The sequence below is a fragment of the Panthera onca genome, chromosome A2 (genome assembly GCF_046562875.1).
Source record: "Panthera onca isolate mPanOnc1 chromosome A2, mPanOnc1 haplotype 2, whole genome shotgun sequence".
NCBI classification, from domain to species: Eukaryota; Metazoa; Chordata; class Mammalia; order Carnivora; family Felidae; genus Panthera; species Panthera onca.
The window spans coordinates 132,886,910-132,911,909 of NC_138340.1; the positions used below are offsets into that span (position 1 = coordinate 132,886,910).

General features: G+C 35.3%; 1 protein-coding gene across 12 annotated transcripts in view; it reads left to right on the forward strand.

The window, feature by feature from the left end:
- FOXP2 (forkhead box P2) overlaps positions 1–25,000 on the forward strand; it is a 566,859-nt gene that overhangs the window by 532,720 nt on the left and 9,139 nt on the right. For all 12 annotated transcript variants that reach the window (XM_060632922.3, XM_060632934.3, XM_060632931.3 and 9 more), the window contains 2 exons: positions 881–950; positions 1,723–1,886. In XM_060632922.3, the coding sequence (XP_060488905.1) occupies positions 881–950; positions 1,723–1,886 (234 nt within the window). The remainder of the gene's footprint in view (positions 1–880; positions 951–1,722; positions 1,887–25,000) is intronic.

Consider the following 25,000-nt stretch of genomic DNA (forward strand, 5'->3'; position numbering starts at 1 on the left):
GAAAGCACCCCTTGTTATGAAGAATTTGTGGAAAGGTTTTATTTTAAAAAGAGTGATTTTGTTTCCTAATTACTCTTTTATTTTCCAGGCCAAACTTTGTTATTAGACCTACCCTGCTTTTTCCCCAAGTATGTCAGCTGTATGTTCTTTGTTGTTAAGATGGCCAAGACTTGGTAGTGTGAGAAAATGACCAGCTAGGAAGTTTGAGATCGGTGTTTTTTCCCCTAGAGAACAAGACTACCAAACTTAAGTCAGAAATATCATAGAACACATTTCGTGCCCAGTAAATTAACTCCAGGTAGCATTTTCCTACTCCTCCAAGCCACGACCGCATTCTGTGAAGACATGGCTTTAATGCATTTTATCTACTGTTGGCCCTTCACTTTTGATTTCTGTAGTCAAGTAGGTGCTAATTTCTACATTCAAGAAATAGTTAATCCATTATGTTGTCATTTAATTAACTGTGGTAATTTGTTATGTTAATTCACGGTGTTCTCGAAATTAACTATTAATTATTTCCTGATCGCATCAAATTGGTAATTGTGTTGTATATTTACATTTTTTAAATTTTATATGAATGTTGTTCTTCTTGGAAACAACACCTTCACAGAGCCAGACACTGGGTTAGGGGATCCTCAAGGTCACGCCCCACTGTACATCATAATCTAAAGTTTCTATATCCCTGGACCAAGTTGATATACAATGTGTAGAGAATTACAGCTCGGAAATCTATCACCTTGTTTCTGTGGCCTTTGATACATTCACTCTGGACCGGTAGTGTGAGGCAACAGTCCAGAACGTATCTTTTTTAGCTAGGATTATTGATATCCACATATTTTCTATTTTGACTTAGAAATCATCTTTATATGTTTTCTTCCAGAAGCCCAACCTTAGTAAAAAATATACCTACCAGTTTAGGCTACGGAGCAGCTCTTAATGCCAGTTTGCAGGTAATAGCATTAAATGCACTTTTCCATTATCCTTGTATTTGAGCGTTTTGCCTTTGTTTGTTTGTTTGTTTTGCATGCTTTGTATTTAGATGGGATTGTGATTGTTCTTAAGAGTTGGTTTATCTTCCAAGTAAGTTGTAGAACCTAGTACTGTAGAAAGCACTGGTTCTAATTCAAGCTACTTTTGATGTGAAGAAGCAAGAAGGACACCCTGTGGCAAAATCTGGAACACTCGGTTTTCCTGCAAATGCTAGATTGATAGAAGCTTTTGCAAATGCATGTGGCTATGCATTAATATTTATCCAGGCTGTCATAAATGATTTCACATCATAGTGTTGGGGAACATGGTGCTTGTGGCAAAAACTTTAAAGTTTAATTATAATATATAATTTTTATGCAGAGGAGGCAAATGTCAGGACTTCTTTATTTTGAGCTAAGTCCTGGTCATTTTTAAAAAGCAGAGCAACTGCTTATATGTTGGGGTTTTTCACGACATGTAGGAATATAGCATTTCATTATGTGGAAGGCTGAAACATGAGTGAAAAAGTTTGCTGGGTGAGCTTCTGTTTACATTTTCGCATCACACTTAATTTGCTTGATATCTCTGCCACAAGTGGCCGCTTGGGAGTCTTTGTCCTTCCCGTGCATTTTATTTAAATGCTTCTAAAACCTCCTCGTTGGGATCTGAACCCATTAAAAGAAGATACATGTTAAAAAAAAAAAAATTAAAGGGCAGTTCCAAAGTTGTATTACACCTTCTTCGTTTCACTAGGCTGCCTTGGCAGAGAGCAGTTTGCCTTTGCTTAGTAACCCGGGACTGATCAATAACGCATCCAGTGGCCTGCTGCAGGCCGTCCATGAAGACCTCAATGGCTCCCTGGATCACATCGACAGCAATGGGAACAGCAGTCCAGGCTGCTCACCGCAGCCGCACATGTAAGTGCATTAGCAGACCCCGCGACGGGAAGGGCCTGTACGCATATGCTTCTAGGATTCAGTAGTCTTCTGAAGTTGCTGATGGCATATGAGTACAAAATACAGTTTTAAGTAGAGTTCAATTGCCCCGTGTTCATGATACGAAAAAGTGTATTGAAATCAGTCTTAATGCATCTTTTAGATTCTCTCCAATGTCCCATAATTATTATACTAGCAGTCCTCTACAAATTCTTAGCACTAGGAGCATTCTCTTGGGGGTACAGCAGGGTCTAAGATGAGTCTACATCTTATGGGTCATTATCACAGTTTGGTTTGTATGGGGCAATAAAAATATTCATGATGGAATAAGTTGTCGTAATTTTTACTACTATTACAGGTCTCTAAACCATTTATGAACTGTAGTCAAGATATTGCCCGTTTTTATAAACCGTAAAATGCAAGGTTTAACTGTTAGCCACAGTTTACATAGAAGCTAGTAAAGTGTAACTTTTTGCCTGTCTTATAAATCAGTGTAATTACATATTCAACTTTAATTACTGGTGCGTCTGTATTGGCAAGGTTTATATGTTATATTTTATGCAAGACTACGATTCCTATTAATATTTAGCAGCTAACTATATCATTAATTACTCTAAAATCTTTCCCCTACCATCTTTTTAATGGAGCTGAGAGAGTAGATGTATTAAAAATTGATGTTTTGTGGATTTCAGAAATGTGTATGACACTTTAAAAAATGCCTGGCCTTATTCAGTAGGCCAAGCATATCAGTTTCTTGTTTACTAAAAAGTATTGACCTTGGTAGAACTTAGCATTCGGGGGAAAAATTATAATCTGAATAATAAAGTGTATACACCACGCAGTTGTTAGGATGAGCCAACACTTAGGTCCATACTTCCTGGAGTTAAACATCATATACTTCTAGGGGCGCCTGGGTGGCGCAGTCGGTTGAGCGTCCGACTTCAGCCAGGTCACCATCTCGCGGTCCGTGAGTTCGAGCCCCGCGTCAGGCTCTGGGCTGATGGCTCGGAGCCTGGAGCCTGTTTCCGATTCTGTGTCTCCCTCTCTCTCTGCCCCTCCCCCGTTCATGCTCTGTCTCTCTCTGTCCCAAAAATAAATAAAAAACGTTGAAAAAAAAAATTTAAACATCATATACTTCTAAATTTCAAGTTATTGAGGTAAGACTAGTACTTTCTCTCATTTTTATATTTTTCCCCCATCTCTGCATTAAATGTCTAGTCAAAGACCCGAATGAGAAATGTGGTCTTTATACACGCCTATATCCATTTGACCTTTCCTAGGATATTATTTTTGTTGACTTTTTAAACATCTTCTTCTATTTGACATATTAATGTCTTTAAGATCATGAGCTTAATTGCTTTCTAGCACTTTTACCCTATCACCTTTGCGCAAAACACACTGTGAACATTAATGTGTTTTATCAGGTTCCGAACCATTACTCTCTCAAAATGGAAAAATTTGTCTTTTGGAAGTGTCTTTAGATGTATTAAATAATACAAAAGAAGTAATAAAACTCGAAGTAGAAAGAACATGAATATATGCTCTTGAGAGCAGGAATACTCTAAAACAAGGAAAGTGAGCAATCAGACAAAAGTTTTTATACCTCTGCTTTATCCTATCAGCCAGGCAGTGGGTAGCTTGAGGCCTTTTACTTTCAGCAGTTCTCCTGAGTATGCTGGTGCTCGCTCTCTGTATAAAATGCTAAAACAATAAAACTTTAAAGAGCAAACAAGAGTTAGATCCTGTTTTCCCCTTTTTAAAAAAGACCTATTTCAGAGAAATGAAAGACGTTCATAATGAAAGTGTTTAAGCTGCTGCTGATATAACTCCCTGTGTTAATATGCAGCGGATACTGGTGGTCGTGTACCATATGGAAAGGGTGCGTAAAGAAGTGTTTTCTTAAGTGTGAGCGTCCAGTGATAAGAATATTGAAATAAACATTAATGATTCAGTCAATAGTTTGTTAAACATTTTATTTTATAACCTGAAATAGTCATTGGGCTGAGCTATGGCATTGCTGGGTTAGTTGTATTTTTTTCTTTTGGCAGTTGCTATTTCAGACTCTTCATTTTGTTATTTAGTTGAATTTAATTGTGAAATATTTCAGCAAAAACATAGGATGTATAAAATAATATATAAAAATTATGGATTTAGTGCCTGATGTACTGCCACTATAGGTATATAAAGCTAAAATGTTCATAGTCAATTTATTGTATGCTTTCTGCCAATATGAATTAGTGCATGTGGAAAAATAACTTAGGTGTGTTTTCCATAGAGAGGTATAAGGAAAGCTTCCCTTGCCTGTTGGAAGTAGATTTCAGGAAAAAAAAAATCCGAGGAAGACCAAATCTGATCTTTTCCTAATTTATATAAATTACAATCAAGTTTTTAATTATCTTGCAAAATATTGACTTGTCATTCATTCTTCGAATCTGTTTCTTCTATCATTAACTTTTTGTGTATTGGACGTCAAATATTATTGATGGCATGTCACTTCAACATTCTGTATCTTCATCTTTTTAGAGTTTGAATATGCTCGTACTTAAAGAATGCTAAGCATTTTATGTACGCTATGGGGCAAAGGAAAAATATTATCGGATTCTCTCAATCAAAATTTGGCTACATATAATTAAATGCACTTCCAAGTACTTTGTAAATTAAACAGAAGTGAAAGAATTGTTAGAGAATATTTAAGTTGAATATTTCTGTGCCCTGAAATAAAGCCATGGTACTTGTTGTTATTTTGGAAGGGAGTAGTTCTACTGATGCAATTGGGAATGAGAAGTAGAAAGGCCTGCTGCTTTTGGTATATGGGCTCTAGTGACATATCGTAGGTGTTCCAACCCCAGATTTAGCACCTAATAGCTGAGTAGAATTCATTTCTTTCCTCAGTTTTCTCAGCTGAAAATGAGGTAACTAATAATAATACGTACCTCATAGGATTCTTTCAAATGAAATGAGTGCCTGGAAGATAATAATTCCTCCCCATGTCCCTCACATAGTTACTAGCTTATATTACATCTTGTAATACCTCATTGTTACTCTAAGTGAAACTAAATATGCTCTTAAGATATTTCACATTTTAATGCATTTTTAAGGTAGTCCATAAATGTGTGTTTAGTTTCCCTGACCATCCCTTTCCTTTTCCTCTCACCCCTTCTTATAATTCATGAAGTAAGCCCATCCACAAAAGGAAACAATATGACACAGAAGTTTATGGTAGTGAGCAGGTTACTCAGAATCAGCAGGATAAGGGATTTTTGAGAAAAGAAAAAAAAAAAGATGTTATTTGAGGTTATAGATAATGAACAATCCAGATGAATAATACCAACCCAGAATAGGAACTCATGATATATGCCTAGAAAACATTGACTAATAGGTTTGACAGGAATTTAGAATACAAAAAGGAAAACAGAATTTAGAATGTATGAAGTGGTGGTTAGTAGACTATTGAGTGTCTTAAATATCAAGCTGTGGTGGTTTTTTTTAGGCTGTATGGAGCCTCTTAATGTCATGAGCTTGAGTTTCACACTGTCAGAGATGTGCTTTAGGAAGAGTAATCTGGAAGTGTGCTAAACGAAACTCATACCTGGTAGGATATTCTGGAGTTGGGAGAGACTGAGAGCAGAAGATTAATTCTTGTGGTAGCTAGTACCTGACTTACGTACAAGCCTCAGAGTGTCGAGCAAGGAATCAATACAAGAAGTATTATGAGAAAAAAGACCAGATAAGACAACCCACTGAATGTTGGGGACAAAGAGGAAAATTAGGAAAAGTCATAGCAACTTTGGAAGCTCACAAAGAAAACTAGAAGTTGTAAGAGGACAGGCTCAAGAGGGAAAACGATGTGTTCAGTATTTTACTTGTTGAATACAAGAGCCTAAGTGTCCTTTGATTCAAGAAACTGAGCCTCTTTTGTTTGTTTGTTTGTTTAGTCTTTTTATTCAACTCCAAAATGGTATAATCAAAATCCAAATGGTAACATAGTAGAATATTGAAGTATTCTCCTGGGATTGGTAGAGATGTTTTGAAATTTTAGAAGATTGGAATAGCTACAGATTAGTGCTTCTTATAAATTATTTTAGGAGAACGGGAGATGTCAAATTGTGATCCATATTCTGCAATTTGATGCTCCATATTTAACACTTTCTCTTCACTCCAAGTTTTACTCTTAGAATGCCCTGAATGAAGGCTTTTGCCAAACTAGTGCATTCATTTTGCATTCACTACTTGCCTTTCTGTCTTTTCCTTTTTTGGCTCTTCATCTCCTTCCCCTTAACCTAAATTCTGCCTTTTCTTAGGAGCCTAGTCCTATTTTTCTAGGAAGCTTTCCTGAGTAACGGTGCTATCATGACGCACACTTTGCTCCACACTTTGGAAGAGCTTACTCCACATACCATTTACTGGTACTAACAAAGCCTGTGTGTGAATGTGTGCACAAGCCTACTGCGTGCTCACTTTGCAGATAGCCCCAGCTGAAGGACAGATACTATGTTTTGGATGTATCGTACAATATGAAACCTCCGACATGCTAACTCATACCAAGTAAGCACTTGGTAACTGTGTGATGACTATTACGAAGAATCACATGGAAGATGAGTTTATGTGAAATGGTTTGACTTCACAATGTAATCCCTACAAGAGGAAAAGCCAGGATTCTCTCTGAACCCTGAAGACAAAGGGAAAACAAGGGATTTTTAGAAAGAAGAGATGACTAAATACAGTGTTCGTCTTTATGAGGGAACTCACAGATCTTTCTAAATATTGGTAGAGTAAGTTCGTGAAGTTTTATTTTGAATTTTAATTATTTAGTTTATATGTATTTTATAACTGTTCAAATTTATCAGAATAGTAAGTAGCAGCCCCCTTCACCTCATTCGTGATTGTCCTCTCAGATCTTGTTAAATTTTATTTATCTTGTTGAAGGTGAATTAAAAAAGAAAAAAAAAGTACTGAAATTAATGCATTATTAATCAGATCGAATGTTCAAGGGGATTTTAGAAAAAGGAAGAAAGGTTAAAGCTAGGTAGAATAATATAGATTCTACATAATAAGTTTTTTTAAACTTGATTTGACTCTTTTCAGCCAAATAGATTTTAAAATATGTATTTTATACTGTTGTTAAAGAGTTATAGAGTCATCATGGTCTGAACAAATGTAAAGAATACTTCCCTAGGGCGGCTGGGTGACTCAGTTGGTTAAGCGGCCGACTTTGGCTCAGGTCATGATCTCGCGGTCCGTGAGTTCGGGCCCTGCATCGGGCTCTGTGCTGACAGCTCAGAGCCTGGAGCCTGTTTCAGATTCTGTGTCTCCCTCTCTCTGACCCTCCCCTGTTCATGCTCTGTCTCTCCCTGTCTCAAAAATAAATAAAACGTTAAAAAAAACTAAAAAAAAAAAGAATACTTCCCCTGGGGCTCCTGGTTGGCTCAGTTGGTTAAGCTTCCAACTTCAGCTCAGATCATGATCCTACAATTCGGTTCATGAGTTCAAGCCCCACGTCGGGCTCTGTCCTGACATCTTAGAGCCTGGAGCCTGCTTCAGATTCTCTGTCTCCCTCTCTCTCTGCCCCTCCCCTGCTCATGCTCTGTCTCTGTCTCTCAAAAATAAACATTTAAAAAAATTAAAAGAAATAAGAATACCTCCCCTAAGTCTGAGCTGTGTATCATTATTATTTTAGAATACTCTTCCCTTATGTACCTCATGCCAATATTTCCTGCTTACTGACTTCTCAGAGTTCTACAGAATATGGATAAAATTAAGTTAGATACTTGTTTTATATCAATGTTTGCCTCTTAAAAAGACTACTTACAGAGGATTGATGCTGTGTTCAAGCGGAAATAATTTGAACTTACTCCCTTCTCCCACAAGTTAAACATAACTGAACGAAAAGATAAGAAAACATTTGGAGCAGAGTTGGAAGGTGAACTTGTACTGGTAGAATCAGTCCATTTCCTGTCTCCTTTTAAACCTGAAGCAAAAAGATAAGTTTATTGATATACCTACCATATTTAGTTCAACTTGGTTCTTTTTTTTTTTTTTTTTTTTTTTTTTTTTACTAATCAGTTGTTTCTCCTTGCTCTCAATAAGTTGGTTCATCTTTGCTTTTTTTTTTCTCTCTTTTGAAACATGTTAAGTGAGATTCCTATTTTTGTATTTTCAAATTTTGTTTCTAGAGATCAAAATCAATGTTCTTCCTAGACTGGTTTTGTATTGAGGCCTTTACTCACAAAGCCTTCCATTGTCATGTCGTTCCCCTTTCTGATTATTAGAGTCTCCTACTGTTGAGTTTTCAGATCATTTCTTACATGTCATTCCTGAATCCTTTCAGCCTCTGTGTCATTTCAAAGTTCTACTCGCTAATAATATTCTACATTAGTTGCAGGTGATTATTATTTTCTCCCTCTTATTAAAGCAAATATTTGAAGTTCGAGAGTTAATGATCTTCCATATAGAATCAGAATGTTAATATGGTTCATATAAGACTAGAAAATAAATCTGTTGTCCTTAGAAGCCAAAACTTTAGAGTAATGAAATCAAAGGCTGAGGCATCACATAAAAGGAGTCATATAGTAGTATTTCAGGACTGCAACAGGGATCACATTAATCTTTTTGATTAACATGTTGAACACGTATTCTACATGCCCCAGAACTTTCTATACAATGTGTGTTCCAGTCCTCTTTACAGCATCCTCTGCTTCTTGAGAACCTCAGTGGTTGTATCATTCCAATGATAAACTTCAGCCTCTCTTGGCAATTATATTTTGCAACCAAAGAGCACTAAAAAGGACCTCCGGACTCCCATTTTGTAAAACAGTATTGAAAATCTAATATAAATCGTGACTTGTCATAGAACATAATAAAGATATTCGTGTATATAATATTGCCTTGCTTCCTTCTCTGCTCCTTGGCTGCCTTAAAATTTAAATTGCACTTTGTAGGTACATGCAGAATTTGCAGACCCTACACCTTCAGTTGGTGACATTTTATGTAAAATCCCTACAGACCTTAGATCTCTCTGTGGACAAAAGCATTTACAATTAAAGTGGCTCTGTATTTCAGAGGAAAGCAGTTGAAAGTGACTGACAAGTTGAGCAAGTAGAATGCTCTCTCTCATTGTTTTCATGCTGGTTAAGCCCGCGCTATTTTGCTGATATTTTGGATCATTAAGAGGCATTTTGAAAAAACAAAAAAAACAAAAAACAAAACAAAAAAAAGAGCATTTTGAAGCTCTAAACATAAAAGCTTTTTTCCCTTTTTCTTTCTTTTTTTTTTTTTGCTTTACATACGTTTTTGCAGATTTTCTAATTCACAACTTTTCAGTCACCTTTAATTTTTATTTTTATTTATTTATTTATTTATTTATTTATTTATTTATTTATTTATATTTTGGTCCTAGCATTTCTGGGCCTCATAATTCTCATTCTGAGTTAATTCCATTTTTATTTAATCTCTAAACTTTTCATTAACTTTGCTAGTTAGCTTTGAGATCTCTTTCCAAAGTGATTGTACAGAACTTATGATTATGCCAGCTCTTTATCATCTCATCTTTTTTTTTTTTTTAAGTGCTACAAGTGTGGCTCAGTGGCTGCTGTTCTTTTTTACATTATTCCAGTCCCCATATGTGGCACTTACAACTCATTCTAGTTCCTCTTAATAAAAAGATCCTCCCAGAGGTACAGAGCCTTCAGCTAAAAGGTGTTGTCTCCCTACCGTGCCAATTGTGGGAATTTGTGGGTTCCTATAGGGTTTTGAAGGATTTTTATAGAACTATACAGATGATATCTGACATCCATGGCTTGAATCCCCACCATTTAGGCAAAGTGTGTCGGAAAACTTTTAGCTGACAGTACTGTAGCTTACTGATTTTATTTCATATCTAAAGAAGATACCTTGTTAGAAGGAACATCTTCATTTGCACTAACACGGGTTGAGCCTTAGAAATTTCCTTTCTCTAAGGGTCAAAATGTCATTGACTGCATTGTTAGAAAAGGAATATTGCTATGCTGTATTAATTTCTTCCTACTTCTACTACCAGGGTGAAATGAAGATTTTAATATACCTGTATGGTGTTTTAACTTCAGCTTTTGACATGGGGTTTGGGAAGTGGATGTATATTTGGCAACTATAGGAATTTTATGACCATAGGTATTTATTACATGAAGTCAGCTATCATTTCAGAATATTACTTAATGTGAAATTACTTTCCATGATGAAAAATTATATTTTAATTTATGTTACAATTATATGTATTTTAAATAGTTTATCAGAATTTAAAATTGATCATTAACATGAATGTCACAATATACTTGAATATTTTGACACCAAAAACTACAGTATAAAACTTTTTACTGGGTTTCTCTATTCCGTAAGCAGTTTCTATCATTAGAATAGAATTAAATAATTCATGTAAGCAACAGATGATCAAATAGTTTAATATAACTAGTGGAAACTAATGTTCTTGTGTTCATTCAACATTATCTTAATCTTTGAAGACTGAAAATGGAGTAACATCATCAAAACATTTAAAAGTCAGAAGTAACAGTATTCATTCAATGTATACTCATGCAGTGTTACCTTACTCTATAAAAATTTGCATTTGCAACATTAAATATAAGATCCCTTCGCTGGGGTACCTGGGTGGCTCAGTCCATTAGGCTTCCGACTTTTGACTTCAGCTCAGGTCAGGATCTCACAGTTCACGAGGTTGAGCCCCACATCAGGCTCCATGCTGTCAGAACAGAGCTTGGAATACTCTCTCTCCATCTCTCTCTGTCCCTCCTTCATCTATTCTCTCTCTCTCATTCTATCTCTCTGTCCATCTGTCTCTCAAAAATAAATAAATGAACGTTAAAAATAAGATTCCTTTTGTTAATTTGCAGGTTAAAAAAGGACATAATGTATTAGATTTAGAATAAGAGGTAACTATTGGCTTTATTCCCTATTTCAATCTTGTGTTTGGAACTAATAGAGCATAACTTAGCGTAGTTCAGGAGAAAACTGAACACTGAGCCAACACTACAATTTAATTTGAGCAGAGAAATAGTTTCAGCAGAGCGGCCAGTCTCACAGATTAGACAGACCTAATGACATGAACCATATGTAATCCTGGTGGACAGCAATCTCTGTAAAGATATCCAGGAGAGAGCTTCATCAAGAGCCAGCAGTGGATGGACAACATCCCATCAGGCAATGTGGCAAAGGGAAATAGACCACAGTCCAGAAAATGGGTGAGCCACATTGGGGGTGGGGAGCTAGCCACAGCCGTAGGGCCCAGTTATAGGACTTTGAGGGCAAAGTCTTCAAGGAGCCAGAAGCCAAGTTATCAAAGAGGGAATTAGGAACAGGGATATACATTTTGTGTACCTTTATACCCATCCTGACATTTTTGATTGAAACTTACTCCAAGAAACAAGGCAAACACATTTCTTGGATGAATAGTTCAAAGGAGTTCTGGAGCAGCAGCAAAGCCCCCTTAATGGCTGAGTGTCAAGATTTAATTTAGATTTTCTTTTATTTCACTGGCCTACAGATCAGAAATATAAAGATCCTAGATCCACAGCTACATGTTGGTTGAACGTTTCCATTTATGAGACACAAAATTGAATAGTACCAATTATATCTCAACATGCAACTAGTTTTAATTCTGAGATTGGGCAAAATCTGCTCATACTCATCAAGGATCAAAGTAATTACAATTGTATTTTCATTTTATTGCAGCTGTTTGGGTCATATCTATTACTTTTATAAATCAAATAGAATGATAAATCATAATGAATTTTGTTGTTATTTTTTTTTAAGAGCACTGCAGCAAAACTATCTGAAATCATTTGGGAGCAAGCCTTCAAATCATGTAAAATCCAGGTCCTTTAAACAATGTTGCATAAATTTGAATAAATTTCAGTATAATGCTGAAGGTAAGGGCAAGAAATCTTAGAGAAATTTTGATACACATATATATGCGTACAATTTATAAAATTATGTTTTATTAACCTTGGTCCACCTTTTTGTTATATTTCTTAGAACTTCTATTGACTTTAAATGGAACTTTAGATCTCCATCTTGGGGTCAGATCCATTGGGATGTAGGATAGAATTATAAACTCCATCCTTGAGACTGGCAGTGTATCTTAGAAAAGAAATTTTTATTACAGTTATCTGGAAACAATATTCCTTTCAATCAAATAAATGGCTGTGATTTTTAGATGACAGATTAAAGGAGATATAAGATTTATTAACTATATTAGGATTAAAGTTGTATTCTGACCTTAAGATGAAAAATTAAAATTCATTTGTCAGTTTATTTTTAGCCAACGCAAAAAAGGTGTAGGAAATTTAGCAGGGCATTTTCTAATTATATTCTGAATGAAACAAGTGATACAAGGTATACATGGAAAGAGGAATCACTTGTTCACTCCAATTGTTCTGTCTTGCTCTTCCTGGTTGCACATTTCTGGGAGGAGGAATATTTTTATTTTCATCAAGAGATAAGCAGAATTTTTATCTTTTGAAATGGGGTAATAACTTGAGTAGTAGTTCCAAGTACTGTTCTAATGGTAGCTATGTGCAGACTCATTCAAATCAAAACAAAGATAATTCAGACAACAGTAAAAAATTTGTGGTAAATGTTATTTTAATTTACAGAAGAGAAAATCTTGAAAAATAATAAACTGGAAAAAATTTAACTATACTAGTAAGTATCTGTTTTGTAATTTCTTTAATAAATTTATAGCTAATTTTTCATGTCTAGTGGCTTTAATATATGGCCTTCTTATTGACTTTTGTAAAACAGAGAATTATTTCTCTGCCGTGTGTTTAATTTAGGAAATAAAATCTGTATTTTGGCAGAAGGAGGATTATTATATCAAAAGAATAAAATCTTAAGTAAAATTAAGCAAACAGTTTCTTAATGTCAGTGTAGGTAACTTTAGTTGTTTAATTACTCACATTAGGCTAAGATCATCTCTCATTTTAAAAAAATACTATGAAGAGCACCTGGGTGGCTCAGTCGGTTAAATATCCAACTCTTGATTACGGCTCAGGTCATGATCTCATGGTTTGTGGGTTCAAGCCCCACATCGGGGCTGTGAGCTGACAGTGCAGAGCCTTCTTGGGATTCTCTCTCTTGCCTCTCTCCCTGTGCCCCTGCCCCACTTGCTCTCCCTCTCAAAGTAAATCAATAAAAGTACAATGGAATTTTTTTTCTTTTAAAATCAAACTTTTCCTTTTAAAACTTTAGTTTCATTCATTACCTTATTTCTTTGATATGTTAAACTAAAATACTTCCTAAACAAAATATTACTCTAAAAGTTACAAGTGTTTAAGAAACAGGAATTGTTTCTCATTTCAACCTGACTTTATACAAATGGAGATAACTAAACTTGCAAATTTTATAAATCTACCCTTAAATTCCAAATATAATTATATCATTTCCTTGTATTTATACTAGAAGGAAATGAGTAAAATTGAATTTCCACAATCTCCATTTTTCATATGCTTTCTAAATGTACATCAATTATCTCACTAGTTTTCCTCTAAAACTTCTTCTTTGGGAGAAAAAAAAGACTTTTAAAAAATTATTTGATGTGATTGAATCTTCTAAGATACCAGTTGATAGAAGTTAGCTACTCAAAAGTAACAAACAAAACTAAAAATTGAGTGTCATGAACCTAAATCTTTGTGTCTTAATAAAGGATCCTGTGCTTATATTTTAGAATTCATTGTACATCGTTAAAGCAATGATATTTATGTAGTAAGCATAAAGATTGCACAATTAGAAAATTTGAACTAATTGAATCAAATTTTTTTCAAGCATATATAAAATTGATAGTTAAAGTGCTAATCTTAAGCACTGGGCGTTGTATGGAAACCAATTTGACAATAAATTTCACCTTTTATTATATTATTATATTATATATAATATGTATAATATATAATATATATAATATATAATTATATATAATATATTTTTATATATATTATATATATAATTATATATATAATATAACATATTATAATATTATATATTAATATAATATATTATATTAAAAACGAAAACAAAAATTATATATTAATATAATATATTATATTAAAAACAAAAACAAAAACAAAAAACAAATAAAGTGCTAATCTTATAATTTTATTTTTTTATAATGCTTACATACTAGTAGTTATCATTATTCATTCTACAGTTCTGTGCCAAGAACTAAATATAGACATTATAAATAGTTAAAAGAAAATCCCATCTTATTCAGGTATTTCCTTTTAATTAGAAATATTTTGATTTGGGGGCACCTGGGCATCTCGGTGGTTGAGCGTCCAGCTCTTGATTTTGGCTCAGGTTGTGATCTTACCATTCTGAGCTTGAACCCCGTATCAGGCTCTGCACTGGGCATGGAGCCTGCCTAAGATTCTTTCTCTCCCACTCCCTCTGCCCCTTCCCCTGCTAGCTTGTGCTGCGTGCTCTCCCTCTCTCTCTCTCTCTCTCTCTCTCAAAGAAGAAGAAGAAGAAGAAGAAGAAGAAGAAGAAGAAGAAGAAGAAGAAGGGAAGGGAAAAGAAAAGAAAAAAGAAAAGAAAAATTTTGATTTTTTTGGTGAAATAGTGAAAACCTATACAAATCAATGGACAGCATATTAGCCTATAGCAATACTCATTATACTCTGGTATTTTTTAATGTTGTTAATCAACAATTAGGACATAATGATAAAAAAGAGGTAAAGAATTTGTATGACTATAAATATTTTCTGTTGGAGTTAACCAGTGTATATACCATGCAAGTTAAAGGTATCCAAACTAAATAAATTGAATAGAAGTAATGCATGGTTTAAGGACTATACATATTTCAGGATATACAGTATGTTTCTCAAAGTACTGTAAATATGTTAATTTTACTGGATAAATATTGCTATATTGGGTCAAATATAATCAATATCCACAGTAGAATTGAAGCATTAGGGCCCTAATACTATTTCTGAGAATAGTTTTTTGAGTATTCTCCCAGGAGTAACATTTTTTTTGTAGTAATGATTCATAGTTACTGATAGAAGCATGTTTTATCCTTCAGGTGTGCTACGACAGGGGAAAGGTTAAAAATATTCTTACTGGATTTTTAAAAGATGTATTATACCTCTTCATATAAAATGTTTATTATTCTTTTAAGTAGGTACACCGTATGAAATATATTATAATTTTTCTGAAATAACTAGGATTATCTAAAGAAAGGTACAAAGATATCTCCTAATCATTAAAACACAAAAACAATTTTAATCTAGCATTACATTTAGTTCTGACTTACAAATGTGTGATAAAAGTAACTGTACATTTCCTAAAATTACCCATATTGTAGATATGAGCTATTAATTGTAATTTTTACAAAGCATTTGTGCATATACCATAATACTTAAGACTTAAAATTTTCCCAATAAGTGTCCTCTTAGGATGGACACTGGGTGTTATATGTAAGTGATGAATCACTGGGTTCTACTTCTGAAGTCAAGACTACATTATATGTTAACTAACTTGAGAATAAAATAAATAAATAAATAAACAAACTAAAAAATATACATAGAAAATAATGATACATGCTGTCAATAAATAACTAGCACATTCTTTACATGATCAATTAACCTGGTTTTAGATCAACCTTGAAAATTCCTAATTTCTTGATTGAGTGACCAACAATTTATCAAATACTACCATATGTCTAGTCCTAAAAAATAAAAAAAGAGAGAGACTTAAAATTTTATCATTAGCTTCATGGTGTTAGTAAATATTGTATTTCTGAAAGCCTCAAACAAATTTACATTGTGCCACTGAGTTTCTCATAAAAAATGACATATAAATATTTTAATTGTTACATTTGATAACTGTTAAATAAGGACACACTGTTGTGATTCTACAATCTAACATCTATTGACTTAAATATATTTGGAACATCTCAGTTAAAGAGAACTTTATTCATAGTACTTTCTTAATCTTAAAAACAAACAAACAAACAAAACTAGGACGAGTGTATTGGATCTTTTACTTAGTCTTGAATAAGAAGAAAATGAAGACAATTTATATTCCTCTAAGGAATATATTATGTGACCACAATCTGAAAAGATAACCCCCCCCCCCCATTGTAATTTGACTCTTTGCTTTAGGATATGGGCAAAAATTAACATTTCTTCTGCCTTTCATGGTGCCTTGAGTGCTTATAAATTTCATAACCAAAGAACCAACACATTTCTTTAGGCAATGAATCAGTCTATTAATGTAGCTAGGCCTCTGTTTGTGCTTTGGTATATACTACTATTGAGAGTGGTCTGTAAAAGTGAGAGAGAAACTGGAGTGTAAAAATCAACTGCTACTTGGCATTTCCTTCTACTAGAGGTTTGGCAGGTTGAACATCACAGAAATAAGTTTCATTCATTTGATTGAATAAACATTTAATGAGCAATTATTATATGCAACGCACTGTGCTGGAAAGTGGCAGATGGTCTATACCTACAAAGAGGTAAAACTCTGGTAGAGCAATGGATATCTGCATAGATAGTGAGAGAGACCAAGTAAAAGAATGAAGACAGTTACCAGCCTGATTGTAGAACTAAGTTTGATTGTAGAACTAAGATTGTAGAACTAAATTCAAAGAACTAAGTGTAGGCACACAGAGAATCAGAAAAGGCTTTGTGGGAGCTGTAGCTTTGAGTTAGGCTTCACATGAAGTAAATTTTTAGGGTGAACTTTATGAAATTATTTCTATTTGATGGATTTTGCTTACAAAAATACCAATCAAATTTCTCAACCTAATATTAAGCAGAGATGAGGTAAGAGAAGATAGGTGCAAAGGATTTAAGGATTACAAGCAAAGGTGACTATCATTCAGAGAATGGGCAATAATTCCTTTGCCTTGGTGTGGCAACCAGCCTAGAGGAGAATGCCTGTGGGATGGGATTGAACAGAGGGAGCCCTATCTTAGAGTTCGTTAGCCTCCAAGCTGATGATAGGGTGGGGGCATTTTTAAAAATCACCAATTATTTGGAGTTTCTTAACAAGACCCTCATGGGTATATGTTACCTACTTTTAAAAAGGCTTACCTCTTTTCTTTTTTTGTTACTCATCTCTAGAAATAGTAGAGTTTTTGGACTTGAGAAAGTCACCACACTTTACGCACTTTTCCTTCGCTATTCAGTTTTAAAATATGTTTTTAAAGTTTTTGTTTAAATTCAAATTAGTTAACATACGGTGTAATATTAGTCTCAGGTGTATAGTGATTCAGCACTTCCATACAATTCCCGGTACTGATCACAAGTGTCCTCCTTAATCCCCAACCCCTATTTCACCCTTCCCCCCCACCCACTTGCCCTCTGGTAACCCTGTTTGTTCTCTGTAGTTAAGAGTGTTGGTTTCTTGGTTTGTCTCTCTTTTTTTCCCCCCTCTGGTCATTTGTTTCTTAAATTCCACATACAAATTAAATCATATGGTATTTGTCTTTGACTGACTTACTTCACTTAGCATAATTCTCTCTAGTTCCATCCATGTCCTTGCAAATGGCAAGATTTCATTCTTTTTGATGGCTGAGTGATATTCCACTGTACATATATACCACTTCTTCTTTATCCATTCATCAGTTGATGCATACTTAGGCTGTTTCCATAATTTGGCTATTGTTGATAATGCTGCTATAAACATTGGGGTGCATGTATCCTTTCAAATCTGTATTTTTGTGTCCTTTGGGTAAATACCTAGTAGTGCAATTGCTGAATCTTAGGATAGTTCTATTTTTAACTTTTTGAGGAACCTCCATACTATTTTTGAGACTGGCCACACCAGTTTGCTCTCCCACCAAGACAGCAAGAAGGTTCCCTTTTCTACACATCCTCGCAAACACCTGTTTTTTCTTGTGTTCTTAATTTTAGCCATTCTGATAGGTGTGAGGGTGATATCTCATTGTAGTTTTGATTTTATTTCCCTGATGATCAGTGATGTTGAGCATCTTTTCATGTGTCTCTTGGTTATCTGGATGTCTTCTTTGGAAAAATGTCTATTCATGTCTTCTGCCCATTTTTAAATTGGATTATTCATTTTTTGGGTGTTGAGGGTTTGTAAGTTCTTTATATATTTTGGACACTAACCTTTTATCAGATATGTTATTTGCAAATATCTTCTCCCATTCCAAAGATTGCCTTTTAGTTTTGTTGATTGTTTCCTTCACTGTGAAGAAGTTTTTTTTTTATTTTTATTAAGTCTTTAAAATAACATAAGAAGGGGTGTCTGGTTGGCTTAGTCTGTTAAGCATGCAACTTTGGCTCTGGTTATGATCTCACGGTTCATGAATTCGAGCCCCATGTCAGGCTCTGCATTGACAGCTCAGAGCCTGGAGCCTGCTTCACATTCTGTGTCTTTCTCTTTTTGTCCTTTTCCCACTTGTGCTCTTTCTCTCTAAATAAATAAATAAACAAACAAACATTAAAAAATATATAAAGTGACATAAGAACACAAAGTAAGGATTAAAAATATATAAAATATCTAAATATCGAGTATCAATAGCCTTTATGAGTTTTTTTGATCATTTCTGCTACTGACTGCTCTCTTAATCACAAAGATGACTATAGAGATTCATTTTCAATATCTTCTTATCTTCCAGTTTCTAATATCTCCCACTTTCTGGGATCTACTTCTCTTCCTTGAGCAATTAAAACAGAAAATATAAAGATTCATCAAAATTGTATATGAGTTATGGACAGTCATCTCCTCTTTTAACTTCTAGAATCTTCTTTTAAACTTGAGATAGAGCATGCACACACACTGGGGAGGGGCAGAGAGAGATTGGGGAGAGAGAATTCCAAACAGGCTCCACACTGACAGAGCAGAACCCGATGTAGGGCTCGAACTCACGAACCATGAGATCATGACCTGAGCCAAAGTCAGATACTTAACTGATTGAGCCACCCAGGTGCCCCAACCACTTAGAATTTTGGACATAGATGTAGGTCCTTCTAGCTCCATGGTAGAGCATAGGAGGGAACTATTTCACATACACATAAATTTAGGATCAATGGATGCAAAACCGTTTTACTCCGTGGCCTATAGCCTAAATTTTTCACCGCTCTCCACTGTTCCTAATCCCTCCACCTTAGTCCTAACCATCATTACCTGTTACACTGTTTTAGTGGTCTCCTAACTGGGAATCCTCCCTCCAGTGTCCTACAGTCAGTGTAAGCTTTGCAAGTTAATCCTCCAAAACTCTTCTATCTTTTCGCTGCCGGGCTCAGAAACCATCAATAGCCCTTCAGCTGGCAGAGAATAAATTTTAAACTCCATAAAATGCAACTCAAGGGCCCTTCACCATCTGACCTTGCTCTGCTTTCTAACATATTTCTTTATTACTAACCCTCCTTTCTCCATGGCCTCTGCACACTCTCAGGTTTCCCACAACACATTTAAGATTATCCATTTTCCCCATTTCCACTCAGAAGGTCCTTTCCCTCGTTTCTGCATTATGAACATTTTCACATATTTCAAAGCCTGCCTGAAGTGACACCTCCCTCTTTCATAAAGTACTCACTGATTGCATTGCCAGAATTTACCTCCCCTCTTTCCTAACACTTTGTCAACTGTGGTACTGATCACATTCTGCCTGGTATCAGAGTTACTTTTGTATACATCGTACCTCCTATTACATTGGAAACTATGAAAACAGGAACTATTGTTCATATCAGCCCCTAGCCCAGTGGTTTGCACATAATGTCTGTTGAATTCTTTTCACTTTTAACAAGAAGTAACTTTTATCCATCTAGAAGCACTTCCCTTTCATTTACTGACTTTGTACCTCTCTGTCAGAGAGTAATAGCAGACTTTACATCTCTCAGTCACTAAATACTTGCTCTCCATTTATCCAGAGAAATTCCAAATAGCATTCTAGTTCTCCCAAATGCAAGTTATATTAAATTAGGAGGTGGGTTTATCTTCTTTAAACTAGAAATATAAATCACTGCATTTCTGTAGAAAATCAGAGGTAGTGGACTACACAGAATAGCTGAATTTGAAATCTTCTATTTGGGGGCACCTGGGTGACTCAGTTGGTTAAGCGTCTGACTGGCTCAGGTCATGATCTTGTAGTTCGTGGGTTTGAGTCCTGAGTCCGACTCTGCTGACAGCTCAGAGCCTGCAGCCTGCTTCGGATTCTGTGTCTCCCTCTCTCTCTGCCCCTTCCCCACTGACACTCTGTCTCTCTCTCTCTCTCAAAAATAAATAAACATTTAAAAAATCTATTTGGAGCGCCTGGGTGGCTTAGTCGAGCCCAATGTTGGGCTTGGCACTGACAGCACTGACAAAGCAGAGCCTGCTGGGTATTATCTTCCTCCCTCTCTCTCTTCCCTTCCCCCACTCATTCTCTCTCAAAAAATAAAAATAAAAAAAAACTTTTTAAGAAAAATCTATTTCATGGAAAGAAAAGTTTTAAACCATTCGCAATGAATTTGTGGATTCTTGTTTGAAAGAATATCCACTATTTACCAAATGGATCATTTGCTTTAAAATCAAAGATGAACTTGTTTCCAAATCCACCTAAAGAAATATGCCATATTTATCAGGTTAAGAACTAGTGAGATACAATAACAATGTGATACAGTGAGCCACGTCCCCTGTGTCTGTAATGACGTAAAGAACATCAATCTCACTCTGACAGTAAGAGCCAATAACATGTAACTATTATCTCTTAGTGCCAATAATTAATTTAACAAAAGCGTATGGAGTACTTTCCATATATAAGAACATATGTAAGAACAGTTACTTTCCATATGTAAGAACAATGTGATACAGTGACTATCAAACATGATTACCTTCTTTCTGTGTCCTCCGGTGCCAAAGGTTTGTACTCTTACGTCTGTAGTAATACAGATGCCTGGCTTGTGTTAGGTGCCCAATAACTAAATAAATGGCTGGCAAAATCATCCAATCCAGACTTCGTAGACTCCTGCCTTAAAATATGTTAAAAATACGTCTCTTTATTATCCCTATTCAAGTTTTCAGACAACAAAAAAAATCAGTGACTCCACTGGTTTTATTCTTTCTTTCATTATGTCCATAAGTTAAAAAAAAAAAAAAGCTAATGTTTTGATGTTTCAAATGCATATCATCTATTTTGTTCCTGGAAACAACTGATTTTATTTGTTTGAAGTAGCTTCTACTTTACTTATTATTAAAGACTCTGTTAAGGACTGCAGTTTAATCTGTACGATACCTCAAGCCATCCCCGAAGGAAGCAGCACATAAATTTCAAATCAGTGAAAGGAAAACATGGCATGATGAATATCGAAACCATCCTCAAACCCAGAAAGAACTATCATCAGGATAGTCAAGGATTTCTCTCTTTTGTCCACTTGAACTTTCTCTTACTTTATTGTCTTAAAAGAATGCCATTAAGAGTATACATACATTGCAGGTCTTCTTAGAGGCAAATCATCTTTCCTAGCTGTGAACTCCTCCTGTCTCAATCACTCCTTCTCTTAGTACACTTATGGAGGGCAATCTTGTAGTTATCTGGGTACATATTTCTTCCATATTAGACTGCAAATTCTTTGATCGCTATTTAAAGCCCCCACAGTGCCTTATATATGGAAAGTATTCCATACACTTTTGTTAAATTAATTATTGGCACTAAGAGATAATAGTTACATGTTATTGGCTCTTACTGTCAGAGTGAGATTGATGTTCTTTACGTCATTACAGACAGGGGACGTGGCTCAAAACACAGCACAAAGGAATTTTTGGCAGAAAAAAAAATTCCCCAACAAGTGTATGTTTATTGCTAGATCTCTGAAAATGTCCACTTTTGAGTCAACTTTGAGTTAACCTATGTAAGGTTTCTTCAGCTAAACATACACTATCAGACTCCATAAGCCCTAATGTGCACAGCAAATGTGAGGCAGGCCTGGACCATTCAATGCACACATGTTAATGATTTTAATGGCAAGCTAATGATGAGCCCTGGGATGGATGATGGAGGAGAGTAAGTGTAGGAGGTCGGTGTACAGGGCTTTTCAATGATGGCCCTTCTACTCTGAAATTTGCTTTCCTCCGTTGATCTAAAAATGATCCAAGATATGACCTGGGCTTCTGGTTTAGTGTTTCTGTGTTAAGGAAATTATTAGTAAATAATTCTTTGGAATAATTATATTAATATGTCATGTTATTTTGTTCCATTGACTTTATTACCTCAAATGTACTTTTAAGGAAGCGCAGCTGTTACTAGGATTACTTTAATAACCCTAATGCCTGGCATCTGATATGTGGGGGACATATATCATTCTTTTATGACTTTTCTGATATAGTAATAAAAATCTCACATTGGGAGAAGGGCTAAAATATTTTTAGAACTAATTAAACTCATACAGTGTTTAAAATTAGATCATGTATTTATACATATCTTCTCCCAAATGTATTTAAGGTTGTAATTATATCATGACTGTCTCTAACATTCATTGATCACTTATGACCCAGGCACTGTTCTAAGTGGTTCACATATATAAAAAAAAAAATCACTTACTCCTCCTAACAACTGTATAAAGTGGGTACTTTATTACTCCTCCTTTATGAGTAAAGAAAAGGACATACAGAGTAACTTCCCAGTCACACAGCTAGGACGTAAGGAAGCCAGGATTCAAACCCAACCATTTTATCTTTAAAGCCCACTATATTATTAACCACTTAACCACTGCTACGTGACCAAAGGTTATAAATGAGGTGCCTAAATTACTCAGTATTACTTTATACTATACTTATAAGTTAATCAAAATACCAAGTACATATAATTTACTATTTTAAATTACACCCTAGTAATTAGAACCTATAAAATATTTTCACTGGAGAAGAGGATACAGAAGGCAGAATTGGTGAGCACTGAACAGAGAGGGTGTTTCTTTAAAAGCATTATTTTATTTGAATTGTCAGAAATGTTTCTATGGTGGAGGGGAGAATTTTCCCAAGAAAAATTAATGATCTTACAGTGGTGTTAACACAGGGTACCTTAAAAAAGTGAACACTACAGGGGGCACCTGGGGTATCTCATTCGGTTAAGCACCCCACTCTTGATTTCAGCTCAGGTCATAATCTCACAGTCATGGGATCAAGGCCCACGTCAGGCTCCCCTCTCTCAAAATAAATGAACAAACCGTAAAAAAAAAAAAAAAAAAAAAAAAAGAAAAGAAACAGTATAGAAATATCCACGTTTTTTCCTAAAAAGAAAATATCTGTAATGGGGACAAAAAGGGAAAGATGTTGCTAATGGCCACAGAAGAGATTAATGTCTTATTTGTCCTACAACCCACCAAAGGCACGTGGTTTCCTTGTGTTCAATTTCCCTTCAGGTGTCATATGGAGCATGGAAGCATGGAGATCCAAAAATGTGAAATATAATATGAATGGGGATAATCATGATGGAATTTTATTTTTATTGAAAAAGATCCCCCCCACCTACAGGCATAGGTCCTATAACTTTCAAACAAGCTTATTCTCTGAGATGCTTAATCTCTCTTGTTACTTTTTAATTTCTTTCTTAGATATTGTGCTGGTAGCAATAAATATTTTAAAAATTGAGTATTAATAATGATTAGCTTTGGTTATAGTTTATTTTTAGTAAGTTAGCAGTCTAATACTGTAGCCTTAAGGGAAAATTTTATTTACATCTTTCCCAGGTCTCATACCTTGTTTGTGAACTAATTCTGGATGGTAAGGATTCTAAGTATACTTAGTTCCAGAGAGAAACTTTCCCTCTCTCTCTCTTTAAAGTAGGCTTCATGCCCCACATGGGGCTTGAACTCATGACCCTGAGATCAAGAGTTGCATGCTCTACAAACTGAGCCAGCCAGGCACCCTGAAATTTTTTTAGAATTAGTGCAAATGAGGGGCACCTGGGTGGCTCAGTCAGTTAAGTGTCCAGCTTCAGCTCAGGTCATGATCTTGTGGTTCACGAGTTCGAGCCCTATGTCAGGCACTCTGCTGTGAGCTCAGAGCCTGCTTCAGATCCTCTGTCTCCCTGTTTCTCTCCCCTCCCCTACTTGCGCTCTCTCTCTCTCTCTCTCTCTCAATAATAAACATTAAGAACATCTCTAGAATTAGTGCAAATGAAACTCTGAGTGACTTGATGGCACGTCATTTATCCAATCAACACATATTTACTAGGTGCTTGCTATATCCATTGCTCTCCTGATCTGTGAAGTTCATAGCCTAGTTGGCAAGACTTGGTACTGCCACCACTAGAAAGAATTAAGTTCAGTGCACTTGATGAAGGCAACATGGGATAGCAGGAATAACAAGATTCCAAGAAACATTGCAGAGGCCAGCATGTATACTAGTCCTGGCTTTACCTGTACTTGTAACACTTGGAAAGTGACTCCCACTCTGTGCAATAGGAGCGTTGAATAAAATTATGGTACAGTTTTAAGTTTCAAAGGTTCTGTAGGTTCGAGCATCAGAATGATCAACCAAAAAAAATGCTTTGGAGGGGCTAAGTGGGAGATCAGTGCACACTGGTCAAGTTAAAGTCTTTAGAAGTAGATAAAAATTGATCTGTAAAGAGTAGACAGGATGTGCGTGGGTAAAACACAGAGCAGGATGGAATTTGGGGTTCTGTGTACACACAGAGGCTTGAAGAGGGCCTATAGACTAAGTCAGCATATAAAGTGATTTGGAGTAGCCAGCTGAGCATGAATGATGTTTAAGGATGATATTTGGCATCTGGAATAAAGCTTATTATTCAGAAATGCTGTTGTTCAAGGGTCAGTTGAGTCCTACCTGTTGAGAATGGCTGAGAGTTTTTGGCTTAATCCTGTCTCATCCTCTTGTCTCACTTCAGACAGATTTTTGTTCAAGGCAGTGATGTAATGAAATAACTAGCCCTTGCATAGTAAAATTCTTCAAAAATGCAATAGAACATACCTTTATAGCTATCGTGTTTAAAAAATTATCTCTATGTGTGTGTGTTTTAAAAATGCATCCTGTTTGATATTCCTCTTTATCCAGAACTTGAGTCTTTCCCACAGGTTCCTTATTCAGTTAAAATCCAACCCGGAAAAGTAAACCCAAATGAATTGGATACCCATGATATGGCAGCACTC